This window comes from Brassica oleracea, chromosome C1 (genome assembly GCF_000695525.1).
Source record: "Brassica oleracea var. oleracea cultivar TO1000 chromosome C1, BOL, whole genome shotgun sequence".
NCBI classification, from domain to species: domain Eukaryota; kingdom Viridiplantae; phylum Streptophyta; class Magnoliopsida; order Brassicales; family Brassicaceae; genus Brassica; species Brassica oleracea.
The window spans coordinates 26,114,339-26,128,647 of NC_027748.1; the positions used below are offsets into that span (position 1 = coordinate 26,114,339).

General features: G+C 38.4%; 2 protein-coding genes and 1 long non-coding RNA gene across 3 annotated transcripts; 1 reads left to right on the plus strand and 2 right to left on the minus strand.

The window, feature by feature from the left end:
- Positions 1–62: 62 nt before the first annotated feature.
- Positions 63–1,761, minus strand: LOC106303525. The gene is made up of 3 exons (XR_001262495.1): positions 1,683–1,761; positions 1,535–1,597; positions 63–301 (listed from the first exon to the last, which is right to left on the minus strand). It is a non-coding gene; the product is annotated as an uncharacterized LOC106303525 (long non-coding RNA).
- A 3,575-nt stretch (positions 1,762–5,336) lies between these two features.
- On the minus strand, positions 5,337–6,680 carry LOC106295616. The gene is made up of 2 exons (XM_013731569.1): positions 5,953–6,680; positions 5,337–5,871 (listed from the first exon to the last, which is right to left on the minus strand). The coding sequence occupies exons 1-2, from the start codon at positions 6,075–6,077 to the stop codon at positions 5,538–5,540; spliced, it is 459 nt and encodes a 152-aa protein (XP_013587023.1). The 5' UTR covers positions 6,078–6,680; the 3' UTR covers positions 5,337–5,537.
- A 4,737-nt stretch (positions 6,681–11,417) lies between these two features.
- Positions 11,418–13,482, plus strand: LOC106295704. The gene has a single exon (XM_013731677.1). The coding sequence runs from the start codon at positions 12,017–12,019 to the stop codon at positions 13,277–13,279; it is 1,263 nt and encodes a 420-aa protein (XP_013587131.1). The 5' UTR covers positions 11,418–12,016; the 3' UTR covers positions 13,280–13,482.
- The last annotated feature ends 827 nt before the right edge of the window (positions 13,483–14,309 follow it).

Genomic DNA, 14,309 nt, shown 5'->3' on the forward strand with positions numbered 1-14,309 from the left:
TATTTTCATTTGATCAAAAAGTATACTAAGAAGTAAACCTGAGTAGAGAGCTATTACAAGAGTAGAAGGAGATCTTGGTTCACAAATATTACAAAGCTTTCTGATGTTTAGTACAATGAGAAACATAGAGAGCTATTACATGGCCGAGTACTTATAGTACCTAAAAGTGGAAAACAACTACCCCGTCACTTGTGAGCTGGAACTACAATCCAAAATGCTCTCACTACTCCAAATGTATCCGTGACTACTTCATCTTGCTAAAGACCAAAACACTTAGACGCCCGTGACTACTTCACCTAACCTGCAACAACATATTAAAAACATGTTAGCTTAGCTGTAAAACAACATGAAACAACATAGTACACAGGGACTACTAAGCAACCTCAATCAACACAGAGTTCACATCATATCATTTCAGACATTAGCTTCAGTTTAAGTGATGTTTCGATATCAGATAAAGGCTCTTTCTTCGCCAGCAAGCGATTAAGGAGTTTGTTTTTTGAAAGTTTTTCCTTAAGTTCTAACACACTTGGACAACTCTTCTTCTTTACCACTCTTCTTCTTCTTCTTACTGCCACCTTTCGCAGCCCTTACCCCGATTGGTCTCTCCTCTGGATCTCCCACGTCCGCTTCTTCTGTATCAACCTCCAAGACGGACCTCCGCTTTTCCTTTCCACCTTCCTTAGCCACATAAATCGAGGCCCATTTCTGGTCATGCCTCAGCTCCCTCCAGCAGTGATCAAGTGTGAACTTGTAACCATACTTGGTGAAGAATATATCTAATGCAGCTTTCATCAGATCATCATCATCATTTTCCCCACTTTTCTGCGTCCTCAAAGCTGCATCATAGCTTCCAGTAAACTGCATACTTCCCCGTTGATCCTACTCCACCTCTGTTTGCAAGAGGTAATCTCTCGCGCTGTTTGACCAACGAGCAGAGGGCTTGCGTTGTAGTACTCTACAATACGCTTCCAGAAATCCCCAACTCTCTGCTCGTTGCCAATGATAGGATCCTTACTGGTGTTAAGCCAAGCACCAATAAGGATCTTATCTTCTCTAGGAGAATATTTCCTCCTCTCAGCAGACTGAGCAGGAACTTCAGACCCGAACCAATAAGGTTCGGGTGATTCAAGGTCTATAGGTATTTGACTATGCAGAAGGTTTGTGAAACCATCCATCTCTCTAGTTTTTATTCTGTGTTACTCTAGTAGTTACACAGAGGCTTAAGTAAGCCATGTTTATTTATTATACAATTAAAGTTGAGCAGTTAGGAAGATAGGAAGCAAACTACAAGCATTTAACAACAATGAAATCCTAAGTACTATACTAGCAAACAGAGGTGATGATAGGAAGCATACTAGCCTATTTAAAACCAATCAAATCAAACGGGTTGGAAAGACATAAAGTAATTCAGTAGCATTTATTACTCTTGTCCTAATTTTTATTCTACCACCAAACACCATTCAAACCATTCTAACAATATGAATTTCTTTTGAAGAGAAAATCCAAAGTGAAGTGATTAAAACCATAGTACCTGACTTATTTGGCCACTCGTGAGGTGATAGAATAGTCCCGTTTGAAGCCTTTGAAGGAACTCCTGCAAAAACATAAGATAATGCAGTCAAATGTTGTAAAACCATCGATTAATCTATATATTAATTCCAATGAACTCTAAAACTTACCACGTAGAACGAAGAATAGCAAAGCTATCACCACTAGTACGCACACCATTAGCTTAACTCGTGCTAAATCCTTTCCTAACTCGTGCACACTCTTCTCTAGCAGCAGCAACTTCTGCTCTCTCTCTGTACCTTCTTCATTAAGCCGCCTTAGCTGCGTCTGAAAGTCCCTCATCTCCTCCTGAACCGCTTTCTCTATATCGAAGCTACTCTCTGCCTCATCCGCCGTTGCACGTTCCGCGTACAACTGAGCTTCATCCGCGTACAACTGAGCTTCTTCTTCGAGAAGTGAGGCTACGTCCACCTCCGCGGATGATGAGGACGGCTGGCTGTAGCTATATTGTCCCATTCTCGTTAACCTCGATCATAAGAGAGAAACAAGGAGCACAGATTAGCAACGATCTTCATAAAGAGAAAGACACACAAACATATCGACAAAGACACACAAAATCGAGAAGAAACGAATTGAATTCCAATGAATCCTTTATCTAACCAAAATCGTGAAGAAACAAAATGAACAAAGCGATTGAAACGATTTAAACCAAACCCCCCTTTCGTTTAATACCAAAATCGTATTCAAACCGTAATTTTGAAACGAAAAATCCCAAAATCGAAAAAACCGAACCCTAGGATATATAAAAGAAGAAGCAGAGACTCTAGATCGATGAAAATAGCAGACAAGCCTTCGATTTACCTTCAGGATCCGAGGGAGACCAATCGCGATGGTGGGTTTACCAAATCGCCGTCGAGAGTCGAGAGCGTCGAGAGGAAATTTTTTTTTCTTTCCTTCGGTCGAATGACCTAATTTTTCTCAACACCTCCTAACCCAATCTCGCCTCATCCACTCACCTTTCGCCACGTCCCCCAAGGATCGAGTCCGTCAACATGCTAATCACGGACCAATCCTTAATGTTATTAGCATTAATAATCATATTATATTACTATTTTTTCGACGGACTCGTGTGACGGATTCGGAGTCATCCTCCATTGCACGTGCTCTAAGAATGGTTTGACATTCCTCCTTATTTGCCTTACAAAAGAAAAGACTGTCATCTGCAAATAGCAAATGAGAAATTGCTGGACAAGCCCTTGCTACCTTCAGACCAGTTAATTGTTCCACTCTCTCTGCCTTCTTAATATTCACAATTAATGCCTCAGTGCTCATGATGAATAAATAAGGAGACAAAGGGTCCCCTTGACGTAAGCCCCGCTGGGGAGTTATGAAACCTCGTGGCTGACCATTGAGAAGTACCATATATTGAACCGACGATATACATTCCAACATTATATTGATCCATCGAGGATCAAATCCCATTTTGTGAAGAAGAACCTCAATAAAACTCCACTCTATCCTATCATATGCCTTGCTCATATCTGTTTTGATCGCCATAAACTTGTTTTGGCAAGACTTATTGGTTTTCAATCCATGAAACATTTCCTGCGCTATAAGAATATTATCTGATATTAACCTACCCGCCACAAAAGCCAATTGTGTCTCCGAGATTAGTCGTGGTAGGCAAATTTTCAATCTTTGACACAAAACTTTCGAGATGATCTTAAAACCAACATTACGTAGACTTATCGGCCTTAGTTCCGTCATCCTTGTAGGTCTCTCTATTTTTGGAATCATACAAATATTAGTAATATTTAAACGTGGATCCATATTTCCTGTAACCAGAAAATTATTCACCATCTCAACCACATCCTTCTTAATAACATGCCAGAAATGTTGAAAAAAAGAGAGCTGTCATTCCATCCGGACCTGGCGCTTTCTCCGGGTGCATCATGAATAAAGCTTGTCGAACCTCTTCCTCCGTTGCTATTCTTAATAAAATTTGATTCATTTGAGGGGAGATAGATGGAGCTATCTCTTCCAAAAAACTATCAAATTCCGTTGGACTAGTGGTGCTAAACAGATCGTTAAAATAATCAACTGACACCTTCTCAACTTTGTTCTCCTCTGTTATCCAATTACCTCTTTCAGCATGGAGCCTCACTATTTTGTTGCGAACCCTACGCTGCTTTGTTAAGGCATGATAAAACTTAGTATTAAGATCCCCAGATGAATACCACATATTTCGGCTTTTCTGGTGCAAATATTCCTGTTCATCCTTATAAGCCTCTTGTAACTTCTTGGAAACCTCAAGAATCTCCTCTTGTGTTCTATTATTATCCATTTGAACTTCTTCCAGTGCCTGTTGAAGATCTTTAATTTTGTCCTTCCTGTATGGTTGGTTATCTTTTCGCCATGAAGATATTTCATGGCGGAAATTATTAATTTTTGTAACAATATCCACAATTTGTCCTCCCTGATTTTCTGTCCAGCCTGCCACTATTGATTCCACGAGACCCTCCTGTCCAACCCATCTCTTATCAAACCTGAACTGTCCCTTTATCTTTCGTGATAAATTATCCTCCAAAAAAGCAACCACAGGACGATGATCATAACCCACCATCTTCAGGTATTCTGTGTAAGAGCATGGAAAAAGCGTATGCCATTCCTCATTTGCCAAGGCCCGATCCAATCGACATCTGACCATCACTGCTCCTTTTCCTTTGCCCCTCCTTCTTTGCCAAGACAGTTTATTACCTCGAGCCAAAAATTCTAGTAATCCACTATTTCTTATCATGTTGTTAAAAGGAATTAAGGAAGTTGTACATCTTAGGGCTCCCCCATCCTTTTCATGATTCCCTGTAATCTCCTTTAGATCGCCAATAATAAACCAAGGTTCAGATCGTGATAATCCAAACCGAGTTAGTCTCTCCCATACCTGTTCTCTTAACTCTTGTACCAAATCCCCATAGACAAAAAAGTAAGGAAAATTGCTTTCCTTTGACCACCGCCTCTATATCTATCATCCTGTTGTTAGAATATAAGATTTTAACTTGATATTAGTTGTTATAAAAAAGAGCTAAACCGCCGCTCCTCCCATTTGGGTCCACAATAACCAAACTATCATATTTAAAGTGAGATTGAAACCCTTGTACGAATTCGAAATCATGTTTGTGCCATATCTCCCGGAGATAACTTATGGTCCAATGACTTCCAAGTCCTCTAACATTCCAACTTAATATTTTCATATATAACAATATTTGTATTGCTGCATCGAGCCAGAAAATACAGGTTTAATGATACCCGATAATGTTTTAACATCAAAATCCCACAGCCACCATAACAGAACTGCATTCATGTATTCACCAAACCCATGTAAAACAAACGCACACCGTCTTAGTTCAGCATTCTGATGATAACCATTGTACCAAATTTTTCCAAACAGTCGCCAGTATCGAATCGAAACCAACATGATCGTCCTTTTATTTTGCAAAGCCAAGTTTAAATTATATTCTAATAACAATATGCTCCAAGACTCCCAAAAGTGACCAAAGAAAAACCGTGTTGCCAATAAAATAACACTAGACCAATCGTAGTCTAATACCATACAGAAATAACTTGTTATAAACTCCGGATTAAGTATAACTAAAAATCCATTCCAACCAGCGAGAGTATAATTTTCATGAATAACTTGCACCAATAAAACACATCGTCTACAACACTGCCATCTCTCGTAATGAGGCCTTATAATGATAATTATAAATCTATATTGATGGAAGCTAACGTTACAAACCATAGTTAACATAGTTAACTCCCTAATAAAATGGCACACCTTAATTTCCCAAGCACACTCTATCGAAATCAACCACGATGCAATTTTAGATGACTCATCCTCAATATTTTTTATTGGATTATGTAAATTCACAAAGTCAGTAAAAGTACATTTCTCAACTCTCACCACCATTATTAACACATTTGACCCATATCTGGAAACCTTAGAACTCCCGTGACCAAAGTAAATCCTACTATAGATAAGCCCCACTCCAACTTGCAAGAAACTTGCACCAAAGCCTCTCTGGCCTTCCCAAGCCAACTGCCATCTCTTTTGTAGAACAAACCATGAACAGAGCTTTCGTAACACTCCTCTCCACAGCTACCTTGAGCCACACCCTCTCAACCGCTTGCTTCCCCAAATAATCGAAACCTAACGCCCTGTTCATCTCCAGTTCTGCTTCCTGTAACTGGTTTGAAGAGACCAGTTTAGGAGCAAGCCTCATAATACACTGACCAAGCCAATCGATCCAAATCCCTAACCAGGTACCCGAGCAAACTCCTACACCAATGTTCCCATTATATAACCTGAAGTGATCGCAAAACTCAAGTAAAACTACACCAGTAACCAAAAGCGCTTTGACGTCTTGCTCCATCGGGTTCATGTACCTCCCTATCAAGGTCTTGGAATAACTCTTAATCAGGTCAGAGTTATCGGAGATCTTCAGTCGTTTTCGGTTTCCTTCGCCATTCTTCATTTCATCGCCATTCCCAAGAAGCTGACTTTGAGTCATCCTCACCAAAACCAGAAGAAAACAGATAAGATTGTTAAACTTTTGCAAGAATAGATTGGAAGGTACGATGCTACACTCAATACTCTCACGACCTCTTTTATATTGGTTCCCGAAACCCACAACCCCACGTAAAGAATCCAAACCATGAATGCAATATCCTCCATCAGTGATTCGAAAAATCAAAATCCCAGATTCAACAAAACCAGCCAAACTTTCCAAAAAACCACCAAAAATCAAATATAGTAACCCAATGATCCCCTCATCATAATGAATCAATCGGATCTGATTAACGAAAACGTACCTCGAATATCTTGTACAAGATCCTCTGGATTCCGCATCCCTTTCGAAGAGTTTGGTGAATCCCGAATCCTGCCAGTCCTGACCCGAATAAACCCTTGCAAATCCCCAATTAACCTTTTTTTTCCAAGATTCCTTTTGGAATCCATATCCTTATGATCGTATCTTTCCGATAAACACTCGATCGAGTCCTTGAATCCCCGGGAATACCCGGATCCCATCCTCGAAACAACATTGAAAACCCTAGTGTTTTGTCGCCATCGCCGTCATGCTTTTTCATTCATTCACTGATCACAAATTTTTAAATGCGAGACTTTTAACAATTTTAATAATTAAGTTTCATTTTCAAAAATTTAAAATATAACATATATGGAAACATTTAAATATGATTATTTAATTTATTTTAATAATATAAAACTAAACAAAAAAATTATGAAAGATATAAAAAATTTACCAAATTTTATTATTCAATCTTGTTAATTCCAATATATATTTTTATCATATTAGGTAATTTTGTAAATTTTATTTAAAGAAAGAAAAAAATATCCTTTTGTACATTAATTATTAATTTATGATTAGTTTAATAAAAAATATAATATATGTTTAAATGGACCAATTTAATATTCTAGTGATTCTACGAATTATTTTAGTTATGACACATGTCATAATTAAAATATTGTAGTATTTCGCTTTTAATATATGGGATGGTTAGTGTAAGATGTCTTTTTTAAAAAAATAGCTAAAAAATGATGTCCTCGACGAACATAACTGCCATTAGCTAAAGGTTCTTTTATTACTACAAAGCACGATTTTGGTTCTGGACGGGTCCATATACTATTGTGGAACATGTCTTGCACTTTCTCTATCTGCAGATCTTCCCATACACTGTTTGAGGTTTATTTCAGAAAGCAGAAGAAGAGGTTGCAGACGAGTTAAGTGTTTAAGGGATGAAGGTGGATGAGCTGGATTAATAAGAGTGACGTGGACAAGCAGAAGAATATAAGCGTAGTATATAAATACGAGATATTATTTTACATTTCATTTTATGCAAATCGTATTAGTGATATTTGGGTTGACGATATGAATCATCCGTTGACGATATGAATCATCCGCTGACTTTTATGAGGTCAAGGTATTGCTAATCAATTTGTAAACACTCTTTACACATATAAATATACCGCTAGTTCATTAAAAATTGGTACGTTTGTGATACTGGATCGAAGAAATCAACACGCGAAGCTTATCTTCGACGTCAATGAGGTTTCAATGGTTCCAGAAGCTCAGAAGGATCCATAGGTGAAGAAATTACATGATGAAAATGAGGTTTTTAGGATCGGTTGAGATAAATCGGCTAAGACTGACCGTGATACAAAAGAGAGATTCGGTTTTTTGGAGAAGCAGACTCACAGTTTGGGATTAGAATCGGATCGGAAGATCGGAGCTCTTGAGAATCAAATAGAACATCGGACGTCAGAGATTAATGGAACCTTAACTCGGTCTTATGGGCGTGGTCATTATGAAATTCGCACCACGGTTCTGGTTCTAGAATGTATCTGGTGCTCTCATCTTCTAAGGCTACTTGACATGTGGTCCCATCTGCCTCATAACATTGACCAATTCCATCTTCGAGATGGAGAGATTGGAGATGTCTGGCCATGTCAACACTGCCATTCTTTTGGCTTTCTCTATAGGCCGATTGTGTTACCTCCTTTCCAGGCTTCTGATTGGGTTTGTTGTCTATGTCGCTTTCTGCCCCCTTTTGTTCATGTTTCTTAGGGACAATACACTCTGCACATTCTTGCATTGGTATTTGATTAACTTCTTGTACAAGTCTCCGTCACGTAGCATGCCTCTCTTGAAGGCGGAGATAGCGGTTGAGGTATTGCATCCTGGGATGGATATCTTCTCCTGGTTGAAGCGTGCTATATAGCTACGCAGGGGATCAACCCAATGCTGAAGAAATTCGTAAAGGTCGTCAACTTTTTTCTCTAGCTTCCTGGTACTCACGAACTGCTCCAGTCGGTTATGGCCGCCAAGGAACGTATCGTTCTGTTTGGCAGGTTGATGTACAACTGCAAGACGGGCCCGGTCAGAGTTGAGCCAAAATATTTGCACATTGTGGCTTCCCTGAGTTCCTTCTAGATCATTATAGTAAGCATCCGCTGCTTGTACATAACTACATGGTTGTCTGGGTCGCTGATGCCGTCGTATATTCTCATGTTGGGCAGGAGAACTTATTTGGCATCTCTATCAAGGCAATCTCATCCACGAAGGGGGTGTCAGCGTAGGAATCATGAGCACTTCTTTCGATTTGGGAGCGGCACCCGGGAGCCTCTCAATCATTGACTGAATGACTTTGAACTTATTCGATAAGACCTGCTCTAGATAGGCTGTCATCGCGGATTTCTTTACTGCGGCTGCTTCCTGCATCTCACCGTCTATATACGAGTCAGACTCATTATCTGAATGGTTCTCTTGAGTTCCTCTCGTAGTATCAGTCCCAGTAGTTGATTCTCCATTCGGTGGTGGAGCCCGTAGGGTGGCGATGCCTCCCTCAGTCGGAGTTTCCAGAGGTTGCATGAGTCGAACGCGGATTCGGAACCAGCGTCGCTTGTTGCTTGTCGTATGAAGAGCTGAATTATCTTCTCGAAGAACCAATTTTATAGCTTCGATCTGTGAAAGTTTTTCCACACTTTGGAGTGCTCGTTCATTGTATTCTTCAAGACTTGAACCTCCGAGAGTAGTCTAGGGTTACCTGTAGAGGTGTTATTTTCCCGAGATCTGTGTAACACTATGACTTGGCTTTGCAAGGGTTCGGTCGGTGTTCCCAACTCAATTTTGACCAGAGTGGCCGAAAGATGCTCATTATGCTCACTTTGCATCATCGTCACATAGTCTAGATTATCCCATCCCCCCTCTTTCTACAGCCAAACTGTTAGGACAAATTTTTGTATGTGCGTTTATGGTACTACGAAAACTTATAAAAGAGTAAACAAGAAAGTATTGTATTATTGATCTTTAGAGTACGAACTACAACCGTTGGTGTAAAAACCATAGTTCTAGCCGCCTAACTCTGGTATGTGTCTATAATGGAAAATCCCTTTTTAGGGTTTGGATCCCCTTTATATAGGTTGTTCGTAGTCTTCCATATTTCGAAATATGGAAGAATCGTTTTTAGTAGAAATCTTCTATTTTACCTGTAGATAAAGATGAAGCAAGGTCTGAGCCGAAATTTCTCCTAAACAAAAATCAGAAATTCGGCGTTCTGCTTGAAATCAGGAGTAATGTCTTCCTATATTATTTATTCCCAACAATCCTACACGATAACAAATTGTTTGATGTATGTTTCTCAATCATATCGGAAAGTTCTCAACAAAAATTTATTTTCATAGCACCTAAAATTTTGGTTGTTTTCAAACATGATCATTGTAAATAATATTATGTTATATATATATCATTTGATAAATTACGTTCTTAAAAGAAAATATTATTAATATGAATTTAAAGTGAGTTAGCTAATCATTTAAATGATGCCACAAAACATTATTGATTAACCAATTTTCAATAAAGTTATTTAAAATAGTAAAACACCATACTTTGAAGCATCTTCTAATACGTTTTACATTGTGAAAGGAAGGAGTACCTTTTGTTTGTTGGTCAAAGATTGTTCTTATTTTCTTTGGAAATGATTAAGTTCGTTGTAAATGTCCAACTAGTTTATGTTTCATCATACCTATAACAGAGTCAAAAGTCAAAACAACTAAGAACTGGAATACGTTAGCACTGATGTGGCCATACCCTAATAAAAGAGGGTGATGATACCTGAACTCCAAGAGTAGTTCACGGTTACCTGTAGAGGTGTTATTTTCCCGAGCTCTGTGTAACTCTGTGACTTGGCTTTGCAAGGGTTCGATATGTGCTTAAAACTCAATTTTGAATGGAGTGGCCGGAAGCTTCTAGTTATGTTCACTTTGCGTCATGGTCACGTAGTCTAGATTACTCCATCCCCCCCCCCCCCCCCCNNNNCTCCTCTCTTCCTTCTAGCGCCAAACTGTTAGAGTAAATTTGTGTAAATGTGTTTATGGTACTAAGACAACGTATAAGAGAGTAAACAAAAAGGTATTGTATTATTGATCTTTAGAGTAAGAACTCAAACGGTTGGTGTAAAAATCATAGTTCTAGCAGCCTACCTCTAGTATCTGTGTGTATAATGGCCGATCCCTTGTTCTAGGATTTGAATCCCCCTTATATGGGTTGTTCGTAAGCAGCAATCATCAAGTTAGAAACTTCCATACTTTGAAATATTGAAGAATTTCTTTTACTAGAATTCTTCCATTTTACCTAGATGTAGAAATGAAGCCGAGTTTGAGCCGAAATTTCTTCCAGGCAGGAATCAGAAGGTCGGCGTCCTGCTCGAAAACATGAGTAGTGTCTTCTTAAATTGTTTATTCCCAACAATAACAAATTGTTTGATGTACGTTTGAAAGTTCTCAACAAAATATTATTTTCAGATGACACCTAAAATTTTGGTTGTTTTTCAAAAATGATCATTGTAAATAATATTATGTTTGCTATATATATCATTTGATAAATTAAATTAAAAAATATTATTAATAAAATGAATTTAAGGTGAGTAGGTAATCATTTAAATGATGCCATAAAACATAATTCATTAACCAATTTTCAATAATTTTTAAACTAGTAAAACATCATATTTTGAAACATCTTCTAAAAGATTTTACATTGTGAAAGGAAGGCGTACCTTTTGTTTGTTGGTCAAAGATTGTTCTTATTTTCTTTGGAAATGATTCAGCGCCGTCTAAATGTCCAACTAGTTTATGTTTCATCATACCTATAACAACAGAGTTAAAACAAGTAAGAACTGGAATACGTTAGCACTGATGTGGCCATACCCTAATAAAAGAGGGTGATGAGATTACTTGCAAAACAGGTTATTGCCCCCATGAATTTAGCTGAAAATCTTAAATTAGGTAGGGGCATAGCGTAAACAAAGGCTTAAGAAAAAACAGAAAATCCCTTTATATTTTCAATCCAAATCTCTCTCACCTCTTGCGGAAAAGAGGAAAAAAAAAACTTAAGCCTCAAGAAATCAATCCACAAAATCAATTCGACAAAAACCTTTTTCCTGCTCTCAATCTCTTTTTCATCCCATATGTTGCTTCCGTGAGTGATATCTTTTCTTTGGAAAGAATGGGAAGAAACATCTGAGGATTCATTGATAACCAGACATAATATATTCAAACCAAGAAAATATATATATTTGTGTGTGTGTCTAAATGATGAAATAGCAGATTGAGAGCAAGAAAGAGGTACATAGGAGATAACCGCAATGGAGATACAGAGAATGAGGCAGCTGATGTCCCTTTGGTCTAATTTGAAGAGCAGTCGTGTTTCTCTAACTGGTGGGAATCATACAGCCGCTAGGTTCTGCACTCGCTAGACTCGCCTTTCTCTTAACCCTCTCTCTTCCTTCTCTCTTTTCTTCTTTTTCTTCTTTTACCTGTTTTCTCTCCTTATAATTCCTTTTAATTGTCTATTAGCTTTCTCTTCTCTTTTTCATCTTCTTTAACTTTCAACTGCACTTTTGGGGCGCTCTCTTCGTCTCAGCAAAGATAAAAAAAATGGTGTTTGTTACTGTCCATGACTTTCACTCCATGTGCCACAAGCATTGTCACTACCTCTTGAAAAAAAGAGACCATTCAAGCTCTTCTTTGGGCTCTACAGATTCTATCTTCACGGCTTCTCGTTCTGAAGTCTTGACTCTTTTTATGAGATCAATGCTTTTGGCTTTGTTGTTTCTTTCGTTTACTTGGTTGAGTCTGCTGAAGTATGAAACTGATTCAACCGCTGCATCTAAGTTGGTTGAATCTGACCAACATGAGCTATTGCCTTTGCTTCTGAATGATTTAGAGAAGGAAGGTCTCTTTAAGATTGGAGATAAAGCACTCCTCCTAAGCGGAGGTGATGATGAGGTCACGGTTACTTCATACTCTCAAACAGTTATCGAAACCGAGGTGCTTTTTGTATCTGCAAGCGATGAGGAGACGCAGAGTATGCTCCCAAGCGAGACCTTTGATTTTGCATTTGCACATTCTCGTCACATTGACTCTGCTGAGTTTCTAGACCGGGCTCTCAAAGTCGGCGGCATCCTCACCGTCCAGCTCAACCTCCAGGATCTTCCTCCAAACTTCTTGGAACACTTAAACTACGAAATAGTCTACATGAAGAGCTCTGAGTACACGGTTATGGCGATGAGGAAAACAGGGGAAACAGAGGAAAAACAGGGCACAGTGGCCCCCGGGAGAAAGCTTCTCACTATCACAGAAGAAGAGGCCAAGAAAAATGCTTTGAGTAAGCTAGAGGATGTTCTCCTTGAACCACCAAGAGCAGCTTCGAGGAAATCAAGAACCTACTTGAAACGAACAAGGTACCTCCCAGACCTTATGGGGGACACTATGGACCTGGGGAGTTACTCAAGGCGAGTATTTATCGATGTGGGTAATGGAAAAGGAAGCAGTGGAACAGAATGGTTCGTTAAGAATTACCCAACAAGGAACCTGAAGTTTGAGATGTACAAGATTAAGACAGTGAACGATGAGATGAGCCTAGAATCTGAAAATATGGGGATGACCGAGTGGCTCAAAGAGAATGTGAAGGAGGAGGAATACGTGGTGATGAAGGCAGAGGCTGAAGTGGTGGAGGAGATGATGAGGAGCAAGTCCATAAAAATGGTGGATGAGCTTTTCTTGGAGTGCAAGCCAAAGGGTTTAGGGCTAAGGGGAAGGAAGATGCAGAGTAAGACTGGTAAGGCTTATTGGGAGTGTTTGGCTCTATATGGCAAACTTAGAGATGAAGGTGTTGCGGTGCATCAATGGTGGGGTTGAAGTTTAAGAACATGGAGACAGACCTGAGAGAGATTATCCATCAATACCAGTCTCTTTTTATTCTATTATATTTTATGTTTTATTTCTCTGTCGTCAGTTTTTATTTTATTTTGTGTCATCTTATGTAATGTTGTTCTGTTTGAAGTATTTCGTGGTGTTGTAAGTTTGGGGATCTAATGAGCTTAATTAAATATCTTTAGTAATTCCTCACTGAAATTTATTTTGTTTTCCTTCCAAACTATATAAATACTTATTTACAGTAAACTAGGGGTGTGCTACGCGCGGATTGTGTGTATATTTGTGTAATTTACAATTTTATATTATGTTAAATATATAGTCTTTATTGTAATGGTTTTGGGATATTCATACAAATTCCTCTTCGTCTCCAATTTTGAATTCCCTCACGAACCCTTTTTTTTTCTAATCATATGAAGAGACACTTCTAGTAGTTAAGTGATTTTCTTCGGTTTTTTTTTCATTTTTAAATTTTTTTACAGAACCTCTGGTATAGTTTTGGGCGTGGATTTTTTAATCAGGAATATATAATAACATGTATATTATATTTAGACGTTGTATGTTGTAACCAAAAATGATTATCGATCCCTGCCCATTATTATTGCCAAATTTATGTTATTTTTTATTCTTGGAAAATAAAATAGGGAAATCCTAGAGCTTAAACTCATTGAGAAAAACAATGAACCACTTATTAGTTTAGACGGAAAATTTTAGAAAAAAAAACAGAAAACTAAAAACATCACAAACTGGGTAGGCCCTTTCTCTTACTTGCCGACGTCTTCGTCCGGCTACTTAATGAAAACAAATTTTTCAATTTGCTTATAATAAAAGCATACGTTACACCTATTGCGCAAGTTGTCTCGGTGGCAAGTTATATATGGTTGCTCTTCTGTTCTCGAAAGCGGTCATGTAAGACTCAAGTTGGGTGACTGTTATGCCATGGATTGATCTTGAATTTGGGTGACTGTTATGCTGTGAATTTGAATTTGGGTTCTCAGGTCAATTCGAGTAATTT

What these genes read in the sequence shown, in the direction of transcription:
- LOC106295704 (XM_013731677.1), top strand. Translation starts at nt 12,017, where the DNA reads ATGGTGTTTGTTACTGTCCATGACTTTCACTCCATGTGCCACAAGCAT.
- LOC106295616 (XM_013731569.1), bottom strand. Translation starts at nt 6,077, where the DNA reads ATGACTCAAAGTCAGCTTCTTGGGAATGGCGATGAAATGAAGAATGGC. An exon ending in TCCAAGACCTTGATAGGGAG is followed by an intron (nt 5,872 to 5,952) that starts GTACATGAACCC and finishes CGATCACTTCAG; the next exon opens with GTTATATAATGGGAACATTG.